The following is a 10,015-nucleotide window of genomic DNA, read 5'->3' on the forward strand; positions in this document are numbered from 1 at the left end:
TAGAGCGTGAAGTTGAGAGACCGTGAAGCGATTGATAGCTAGGCCGTATTCAAGCTGAGGTCGAACGATGTGAGCGTAAAACTTAGTGCAAAGAACTTTGGAGAAACCAGAAGGATTCACATCAACAGATGACAGCATGTTCATTGTTGCAAGAGCCTTACGAGTATTACATTGAATTAATTCTTCTGGATCGAGGTGCCCTCCCGGTTTAAATGACATTGATTTTGATTGGCTGTGACATTATTTACTGGAAGCACTGTGCGCTACGCGCACAAGGAAATCCACGAGAGGGTTAATGATACAAACACTACCTGTGATGTCATCAACAAACCTTTTGAATATGCGTCGCCAAGCTAAGCTTGTTCAGAAACAAGCATCTTTTGGGTGACTTTGGTTCTTTGTTGATAGAGCTGACAACATAAAATAAAATACAACAATAGCCACATTTTATCTCTATACCAAGGAACATGGAGAGTAATTTTATATCAAAAGATATCTCGTTGATCAGCCTTAGACTAGGCGAACACTTTGGTAGTGTGAAGTTGTATAGTGATGCTACATGTAGGCACCAAGGAAGCGCACGTAGCATTAGCCTTCTCGTGGATTTCCTCGTGCGCGTAGTGTTCATCCAAAAAAATACCTATCGAAACTCAAAAATCCTTACAAGTGTTGACCACATTTATCTTCTCTTCTCTCAAAAAGACAGGATTCATTGCCTTTTTAATAATAAAGAAAGAACCGATAATCAACTAAAATGCAATTGTTATTGATATTTTATTGTGTGCGAATAATTTCTGAAAATGCTATATCATCATTTTCCGATTCATAGTAATCACCTGCACTGTCTACCAAGAGCATCGGTGTACTTTCTGCCACTGTGCTATACACCTTTTTCTCCTTTTGAGACATCATTTTGAATTTCAACCAGTTATATAAACCAATACCAAACAGTGTGATGCATAGTCCGATAATGTTGACCAGTGTCAAAACGTCACCAAAGGTTAAAGAGGAAATAAAGATAGTTGCGACTTCCTTGAATATACCACATACACTCAATGTGACGACCGAGGTACGTTTGATGAGGAAAAATTCAGATACGATCATAAAGAAGGCGAGACTACCGCCTGCGAGGATGACACCAACCTATGCATAGTGTCAGAATAAAAGCTCTTGTATGATATTTTTGTTTTCTTACTGTGTGTAAGCCTTCCTCAAAGGTAACAAAGAAAGCACTCTGAAAGATATGGATGTATCCCTCGACAATACCAGAGATGATCAACAGGATGATGGCCTGAGAGGGTGCAAGAAAGAAGATGGAGGCAAAAGGGTTGGTCAGGCCCATACTTTCTTTTCTCAACAGCACTTCGGTCAGGGACCATCGTAGGCCTCCAAAGACAGAAGCACCCATCACTTGAATGAAGCCAATAGGTGAGAATTCGGTCTCGTCTGATACCATCAGGATAACACCGACTGTGATAATGACGATGATAAGTATTAGTTTCCATTGAGGTTTTTCTAATTTAAATAGAAACGCGAATATCAGCACAAAGGCCAATGTTGATGATTTACACATGGCTTTTTAAAAAAAAAAGAGTTATAGCATACATCAAGAAAGACAATAAAAGAACTTACTGTAAAAGGATAATGTGATCGTTTTGAGTGACAGGTTGGATAGACCAATGTCTAGACTGGTAGCCAATGCACATGGTAATACCCTCTGGCTGCATTTTTTTTTTTTTCGAGTTTAGTTTAAAAAAGGGATATCTTCTTTTCTATGCTTACATGTAGCTTGTTGCACTCGGTCGATTCTTTGGCCTTAGCTTTGGAACAAACAAGAGCGAGAGGCCAGAAAAGACGAATTGAACGATCATATGAACACTGGTGACAAAAAGTGGGTATTGAAAGTTGTAGTGTTCTTTTGAAAACATCCATTTGTTATATACAGAAAGAATAGTTGCAAACTATTGAAATAAGTCATATCTTTATTTTGCTTATATATGCTTCTTACAATATACCAAGCTAGGATCCAAAAGAGATTGATAGACATGTGCTTGATCAAGGTCGATCGTTCTTCTTTTTGTTGGGGTAATTCTTGTTTTTGAGCAAGTAATGTGTCAGTCAATTGTGGATCTACTTCATCTTCTGATGGTCGAGCATCATTCTGACTGATTATGTGTTCAATATCTTTGACCATTTAAATAATAGAAAACCAAGAAAAGGATAAAGTATGTATAATGTGTTTGTGTGTATTTATTTAATTTAAACTCCTATGGTTCGCGTACTCTTTTAACGTGTGTGTGCCCTTTAAAGAACAAAAGGAAGAATGGAGAGAGGATATATAAGCTGTCTGTTTTGTTTAAGAAAACGCAAATGGCTCCCTCCGCAAAAGAAGCCAGAATTTTTTTTCTACAAAGACTTACCTATACCAGAGCCTTGTCCATACTGCTGTGCCTTCACAGGATCGACAATACCAGAACGGTTCTTGCCTAAACCTTCACCTTTTCTCCAACCCATGTTGAGTAGCATCTGTGCGCCTTTGTTATCTTCCGAAATCGGCTTATCCATTGATGCTTGAAGTACATGCGATATAGATCTGATCACTGTCAGCAAAATGCAAATATATAGATAGTTTGGTTAGACTTACATGTCACGAGGAGGATGCATGTGTCGAGGAGTAGAAGGTGGCGACAGGATTGGTTTCTCTGGTTGTCCATATGCTTGTCTCCTTTCAGCTGCTCGATTGCGATACTTTGTCTTTAAGGGTTTCTTTTATATATATCCGGATACACACATATATACAACATATAGCTATCTTTTTTTTTAGGCTTTACCTCTTCTTGTTGTTGTTCATCCACATCATCTTTTAAAAAGCTTAGTTTTAACATTGCTTTGTTCACCGCCACAGGGTCATTTAGATTATTCTACTATAAATGAGACACAAAGAAACAAAAAAAAGGGACTCCTATTGATACATACCTTGTGAAGTTCAGACAGCTGTTGGTGTCGTTCTAGATCAGACTTTGATTTAAACTTGCGTTGACAAAGAATACATGTAAGTGATGATAAATCAGCATAATGTACTCTTGCTTGTTCTTCATGCTCCTTTTCTTCCTTTAATTCTAAATGTTTCTTATTCCATCGTTCAAGTTGTGTATGAATCTAGTAAAAATGAATACATGTCTAATTTCTTTAAAATCTATACCTTTTTCACACTTGTATTATCTGTCGTCGTCGCAGGTCGTTTACGTTTAGGTTGTTCAAGAGTAATTTCCTTTTTTATTTCAATTGGCTTATTGTCTTGTTCATGGCTACTACTAGCTATACTAGTTGTATTAGTTGTAGATTCTATCTTAGAACGAATGACAAATTTGAAATTGGGTTTCTTTTGCTGTTGTTGAGGTTGTTGAGGTTGATCAAACATGTAGAAAAAAGAAAGAGAAAGAGAGAGTATGTGACTACACTCTGAGATAATGAAAGTCAATTCAGCTTCAAAAAAAGTGAAAATACCCTCCTTTCGTTTTAAAAATATGACAATTGGGAACAATAACAACAACTTCCTTGACAATTATGCAAGAATATTCAAGTTGTATGAAACGAATAATGGACATGACATTGCTATGAAATATGCTTCTTTGAATTTAGAGTAAATACAGTAAAAAGTGTATCGACTCTACATATATATATAACATGTTCAATAGTGACAAAGACACGTTTCGACAGGCAGAGAATAATACTTGGAAACTAATAGATGCTATGATTTCGTAAGGAAAAAAAAAAAAGTCAACATTAGAACAACAAAGAGAGAGAAACCTGACGTTTCTTAAATGTAGATCAAAAGATAAATGTTGTCTCTTTCAATATGCTGTAAAGTTCAATTATGCAAAACATATTATACGCCTCACACCTTTTATATGATAGGCTTTAAAGGATTGGATATCCAAAACCACGGTCAGTCAAGAATTGCGCAACCAGATCATGCGCAAGGTATCTGAGGAGGAAGAGCTTGAAGAAGAATTAATGCATATCGTCTACAGAAATCAGGCGCTTTCACATCCAAGTAAAAAAAGAAAAGTGTCTATAGATATCGAAGCAGTCTATAAGCAACGTTGGAATAAGATCAGATCGGGAGTGTATGAGAAGACAATAGGTGAACCTGGTGAAGATCCAACAGCGGTGTATGTGCATAATGAATATGTTCGATTTAATCTCTTTGCGCTTGGTATGAATCCCATTTTATGATAAATAGATAATGGAGCTTATGTTGTTCATCTTAGGCAGAGATAGTTCAGGTTATAGTCAAAAGGAATGGGATTCTTGGTTTGAATGTGTGCAGTACATGGCAAAGAACGTAAGTATAGGCAAGGTGTATAAACATGAAGTAACCATGCATATCCCAGGAATCGCTTGGATTCTATGAAAAACTCTTGTATGATACATTTGCAGGAAATACTCATATAGGACCTGGCATATGTCAAACATGGGAGGACGTTGTATGGGTCAATCTGAACGGCGCTGTTCAAAGTGTAATGACCAAGCAGGATTCAGAAGAGTTGATTCTATCTGATAGTGCGGCTCAATTAGCTTTATCCAAGGATTATATATTAGAAGAGTATATAAAGAGAGATCAAGGAACTTATAAATATGAGATTAAATTGTAATTTTATTAGAGGAGATCCTAAAAGGTTTTTTCATCTAGTACAATTGGCTCTACTTCAAGACAGAATAAGTAATCTGATCGATACAGCATACGAGCAATTCATCACGCGTAATTCTTTTTTTAATCTTGGGTAAAGTATGCAGAGCTTATTACAGCACACAAAAAGACTGACAGATTGTATGATTAGCAAAGAACATAGAATAGAAGCCCTAAGATTTATATCCACATTATTAATATATGGTCGTCAGTATCTTGACTGGAAACAAGACGAAAAATCAATTGCTATCGTGTCATACTACGCCGAGCTTAGTTCAACACGAGATTACTTTAGACCCTTAATTACTGCCATATATGCCTCAAAGCTCCCACTCGATGCTCAAGTATCTGTATATAGTCGATTTCTGGAAGGTAAACCATTAAAAAGAGAGAGAGAGAAAGCTAAGTAGATTATAGAATTTGATGGCGACAAGGAAGAAGTCTCCATTCTTTTATTACTTGGCAAACAACAAGGACTAGCAATGAACGATATATTGAAACGAGTCAGTTCGAATACCCTTCAAAAAGCCCTTTACGAGTCCTCTAGAGTCAAAAGCCTCCAATACTACCGATTAGAAAATAATGAGATGGATGATTTTGCTTATACCCTTTTAGAGGCCTTGGGATGGCTCAAGAGTCAGGACCTCTGTCTGGAGTTATTCAAGACAGCCAATGTGATTATTCGTCAGGTACTGGGCATGCGAAGGCTTTATCTGGTAGAAAGAGTGACGGATGTGGTGGAAGAAATGGAGACATATTGTTCCAAGACAAAAGAGATGGAAAAAGAATTTGCAGAGTATCTTTCTCATAAACGACTTGTCAACACATTTAAATTGTTTGAAGAATGGACTGACCTTATTCAGTCTAGTCCGCAAGACTCGTAAGCAAAAAAAAGATGTGTATGTGTATAAAAAGGCTTATGTTATTATTAGTGGTTCATTAAGTGATCTTCAAAAAGTAGTGTCATGGCGACACGAAGTTCAGGTAAATAAACGTATATATTTTGGAAAATATATTAACAGATATTAGACACAAACTGAAATCCTGGAAAGAGAATTAAAGTTTCTGCTTGAAGGTGGCTGGTTAGGAGAACATACGGATGAGACTAGACATATTTCGAAAGCGACCTTAAGAGAGATCTACATCCCAGATCTAGTAATCAAATATCACCAACTACTTCATCTATCGTCCAGCGTGATCCCTGAGTGAGTTCATTCAAAAATAATATAATGCATATATATTGATTATTTTTATAATAGGAATTTACAAAAGAGTAGACAAATGAATACTTATGTCACTGTCAAGCACAGAGAACTGTATGATGATATCATGGTTGCCAGTAGAATGAAGCAAGTTATCAAAGAGCTTAGTAAATCTTTATTGCCAATGAATCAATAAACAAGTTTCTGTTAAACTAAAATAGTCATTTTTGTTAAAATAACGGCTTTCAGTTATTATCACGTATTTATTGTGAAAAAGTGTTCTTTGCTGTAGTTCTTGGTATGTTCTTTTGAGATGTCTCGTGTACTTCAGGCCATCTTCAACATAACGTACTGTTTTTGATGATTGTGGTATCTCTGCCTTGAGCCGATCGTATATCTTCTGAAATTGCGCTTCTGTCACTTAACAAACTGTTTGCAGCGCTTCAAGCTTTTCATCTTCTCCTTGTCTGATATGCTCAAATATGGGTTTCGTAATTGAATATAAAGCTACAATCGTCGGGTCATCCCTGTTATGTAATGGTTTAAATGATACAAGATAAATACAAAAGAAGCACTCTTTGAGACTAATCTCTATTCTGAGGTAAAGACAGAAGAAGCATACAATTAAATAAAGGATCTACTATTTATAGTTGCTATCAAATGGCTGGTAAGCCACTATTCTAAGCGTGGATTATAATTACTGAGGATGTGATTGACTAACAGTTCCTGAATTCATAAAGAAAGCTTTTAATTCGTTCCTGATACTGATCTTATTGTTCATTTCATGCTCTGGGTTATGTTACTGTTTTTACCGCGAGAAGGATTGTCTTTTAAAGAAGTAACGATATATATTCAAACGAGAAATCCTATTTAATTTGATTTATCACTAAAAGTGTATACACATAATCTTATAACGTATGAATTCACTCTATTCATACTGATTACAATCGTTTATCTCAATGTCAGTCATAAGCAGACATTGTTCTACGACAATCCCATCTGTCAAACTTCATGATACACCTCTTTTTGTACGTCAAAAGCATGCTTAACGCCACCAGTGGGTCAGGGTTGCCATTTGCGTTAGCAAAATGCTCGATAGTACTTTTTGAGAGGAGAAAACAGTGCTGAGCCCAGAAATTGCTTGATGATTGACGCAGGAACGGCTTGTCACAGCAAGCCGTGAAGGAGTCCATCAAACGGCATGATGACAATTTTTCAGTGCAAACAATCAACAAGACGGAGAGGACTTCGTACTTGCGGTATACATGGAGACAGCACTGGATTGCACGGTTCATGAGATCTTGATTCACTAGTGATTGAATCTCTACCATAACAGGAGGTAAAGTCCTATTGAGAGCCAGACGAGGCAAGTACAGGATGTCACAACATATATTATCTGGCCATTCCGTCTCAGCAGCTGTATATGTGTTATCGCTCACGTTTAGCAAAGCTTTTGTAACTAGGTCGACCACAGCCTGGTGCTTAGCAACACTCTTACTAAGTTTGTCACTACCGGGGCGATAAGTATCTGGCAACTTGAAAAGGAATAAATCTTCTGGGACTACGCGGACAATTAGATGGACATATTGAGTGCCAATATCGAGCCTCAAATTGAAATTGTACCTCTCTCCATGTGAGCAGGATGAGTGCGAACTACACCACCAGTGCTTTGACATTTAATTAAGCCTCAGCAGCTGATCATCAGCTGATCTCGATACTATCATCCATATCATCTGTACTGTCGCATTTGACCATGTCTAATGCTAATCTTTACGTGTGAGATTACATTTGACTTAATTATATGTACCTTAGTTAGCACTCCGACCTCTTTTAAATCAACCTAATTTCTTTTTGCTATGAGCTCTTCCTCTCGCTTCTAATAAAAGAATAAAACAGAGACACATCACTTCTTTGCTTTTATTCTATACATTACCGAGTACGAACAACAGCAACAACCAATACCTCATATGGAAAGGGAAAACGAATACTGCGAATACAAGCTTGATACACCTACAACAAGTTCCAAAGATTTTTTCTCCTCCCATCCAATGAAGAATTGATGCTTTGAAAAAGTTTTTTTTTTTCAGCAATCGACGACATGGACACAACTCGCAGCCTTCATTGAGACAACAATGACGACCCAACTTGGCAACATTTGGGCACGCTTTCTCACTCGATACCTACTGTAGCAGCTCAACAGATACCAACGATGTGCAACACCACCTTCAGCCGCACAGAATCACCTTTGTCCTATCACTCCAGCAATGAAACAAGAACTCACCTGGTGGATTTCGCAACTTCAGCATTGGAATGGTCGGCATATCCTTCAGCACACACCAGTCACTCAAGTGTTCACGGATGCGTCAGACGCGGGTTGGGGAATAGTTTGTGGCAATCGTCACTTCTCTGGTCTCTGATCCTCTCAAGAACGTCGTTTCCATATCGATTACAAGGATCTTCTAGTTGTGGACAAAACCCTACGGCAGGTGTCACTATCACACTTGGGATACACCCAGCTATGTATGGACAACACGTCTGCTTTGGCATATATCAAAAAACTTGGCGGTGCCTGCTCCTCCAGCCTGAGCACCTTGGCAATGGACATATGGAGCTTCTGCTTTCGAAACTCCATACAATTATCGACGCTACATGTTCTATCCCGCTACAATCCCGCCGACGCTCCTTCTCGTCAGCTTGCGCACCAGACAGAATGGACTTTGCCAGAGAAGACTTTCCTCCGGCTAGACCGCCTATGGGACCCTCGCCACCTAGACTTATTCACCACACACAAGAATGCCAAGATTCCGCAAGCCTTTGTGTCATGGACATACCACCCGCAAGCTCTATGGACCAACGCCTTTTCGAGGAATTGGACCACTTTCTCCAGGCGGCTGTACCCGTCCCCTCCATGGAACATGATGCTACCCGCCTTGCAGCGGTTGACCCAGCAACCTAGCTGGCGACACTCATCGCGCCCAACTGGCCGTCCGCTCCGTGGTTTCCACTGGCTCTTCAACTGGCGCACCAACCTCCTTTGATCCTCCTCCAAGAGGATCTGGTAAACAACACCGATCAGCATCTCCTCAGGAAGAGCCCCAATTGGAGCATGCTAGCGTGGAACATCTCGCCAAACGCCTGAAACACTCTTCTTTGTCATCGTCCGTTTTAGCCATGATTTCTCCCACAGCATCCTCTACCCGACGGCAATACTACTTTAGGCAACAGAACTACGCTACGTGGTACTCTGCACACCAACTCAACTATCAGGACCCTTCCCACAACAAATCATCAACTATTTAGCAGATCTTCACACCACTGACGGCCACAAGCTCTCTATGCTAGCCACCTATAGCAATTCAATTCTGGCTCTTTTCTCCGCCAAGGATCAGCAAGCAATCAAACATTCTGAAGCTGTAACTAACTCTATGAACAAGAAAAAGAAGATGAAAGAAAGATACGACAAGGATGTAACTGAAAGCAAGCAATATCGCATTGGGGACAAGGTTTTGATGAAGAATCACGTCCCTAAAAGTAAATTTGATGAAAAGTGGCTCGGTCCGATGGAAATTGTGAAGATCAATAAGAATTCAACATACTATCTGATGAATATTAATGCAAGAAGAATAGAAGAACCTGTCAACGGAAATTATCTCGTTCCATACAGACAATCTCGAAACTAAATGCACGACTGGTGAAGGAGTACTGTTACGGCGTGTAACACATACGTTATCGTCGTTACATTTAGCTAAAGATCAATACTACTTACCACATATGATCATAGCGGGATATCAGCTATTTGAAATCCTATCAATAGTGTATTGTTTTAAATAAAATAAAGGGGACCTTTTCTTTTGCACAGAAATTGGTCATTACTTGCAAAAATACTAGAAGATTCGAATCTCTTCTATTTTCCTATTCACATAAGAAATAATTTTATCAACTTCATGGACAAGAGAGAAATCAAGATAAGTTTGGTGGGATCTTCCAAATAACATATATCGACATCTTTCATTTCTTCGATCCTTTTCGTCAGTTCAGCAATATGAAAATCGTTATACGCTTGACAGTAAATTATGCACACTGCTTGTTCCCTCGAAATGATAGGCATTTACAAAGCAAA

At 38.6% G+C, this 10,015-nt stretch overlaps 5 protein-coding genes across 5 annotated transcripts; 2 read left to right on the top strand and 3 right to left on the bottom strand.

The window, feature by feature from the left end:
• Window positions 1-774: 774 nt before the first annotated feature.
• RHIMIDRAFT_200388 (TPT-domain-containing protein) lies at window positions 775-2,194 on the bottom strand (the record flags this gene model as incomplete). The annotated part of the gene is made up of 5 exons (XM_023606452.1): window positions 775-1,143; window positions 1,196-1,575; window positions 1,633-1,721; window positions 1,783-1,961; window positions 2,009-2,194. The coding sequence occupies 5 exons, from the start codon at window positions 2,192-2,194 to the stop codon at window positions 775-777; spliced, it is 1,203 nt and encodes a 400-aa protein (XP_023467809.1).
• Window positions 2,195-2,406: 212 nt separating this feature from the next.
• Window positions 2,407-3,421, bottom strand: RHIMIDRAFT_250262 (G-patch-domain-containing protein; the record flags this gene model as incomplete). Its single annotated transcript, XM_023610707.1, has 5 exons — window positions 2,407-2,593; window positions 2,645-2,754; window positions 2,832-2,921; window positions 2,977-3,159; window positions 3,203-3,421. The coding sequence occupies 5 exons, from the start codon at window positions 3,419-3,421 to the stop codon at window positions 2,407-2,409; spliced, it is 789 nt and encodes a 262-aa protein (XP_023467810.1).
• Window positions 3,422-3,497: 76 nt separating this feature from the next.
• RHIMIDRAFT_278205 (uncharacterized protein) lies at window positions 3,498-6,137 on the top strand. Its single transcript, XM_023612730.1, has 12 exons — window positions 3,498-3,643; window positions 3,699-3,761; window positions 3,831-3,864; window positions 3,919-4,219; window positions 4,275-4,348; window positions 4,398-4,609; window positions 4,668-4,787; window positions 4,845-5,065; window positions 5,111-5,573; window positions 5,626-5,677; window positions 5,723-5,898; window positions 5,953-6,137. Exons 1-12 carry the CDS (start codon window positions 3,528-3,530, stop codon window positions 6,089-6,091), a joined length of 1,971 nt encoding a protein of 656 aa, XP_023467811.1. The 5' UTR covers window positions 3,498-3,527; the 3' UTR covers window positions 6,092-6,137.
• A 720-nt stretch (window positions 6,138-6,857) lies between these two features.
• RHIMIDRAFT_236094 (uncharacterized protein) lies at window positions 6,858-7,571 on the bottom strand (the record flags this gene model as incomplete). Its single annotated transcript, XM_023608477.1, has 1 exon — window positions 6,858-7,571. One exon carries the CDS (start codon window positions 7,569-7,571, stop codon window positions 6,858-6,860), a length of 714 nt encoding a protein of 237 aa, XP_023467812.1.
• A 1,659-nt stretch (window positions 7,572-9,230) lies between these two features.
• RHIMIDRAFT_250265 (uncharacterized protein) lies at window positions 9,231-9,575 on the top strand (the record flags this gene model as incomplete). The annotated part of the gene is made up of 1 exon (XM_023610708.1): window positions 9,231-9,575. The coding sequence occupies one exon, from the start codon at window positions 9,231-9,233 to the stop codon at window positions 9,573-9,575; it is 345 nt and encodes a 114-aa protein (XP_023467813.1).
• Window positions 9,576-10,015: the final 440 nt, after the last annotated feature.

This window comes from Rhizopus microsporus (genome assembly GCF_002708625.1).
Source record: "Rhizopus microsporus ATCC 52813 unplaced genomic scaffold scaffold_5, whole genome shotgun sequence".
Lineage (NCBI taxonomy): Eukaryota > Fungi > Mucoromycota > Mucoromycetes > Mucorales > Rhizopodaceae > Rhizopus > Rhizopus microsporus.

Excerpts from the sequence above, each read along its gene's own strand:
- RHIMIDRAFT_278205 (XM_023612730.1), top strand. The coding sequence starts at position 3,528 with ATGACAATTGGGAACAATAACAACAACTTCCTTGACAATTATGCAAGA. Across the intron at positions 4,349-4,397 it reads TGCAGTACATGGCAAAGAAC|GAATCGCTTGGATTCTATGA; the intron begins GTAAGTATAGGC and ends TGCATATCCCAG. Across the intron at positions 4,610-4,667 it reads AAGGATTATATATTAGAAGA|AGGAGATCCTAAAAGGTTTT; the intron begins GTATATAAAGAG and ends TAATTTTATTAG.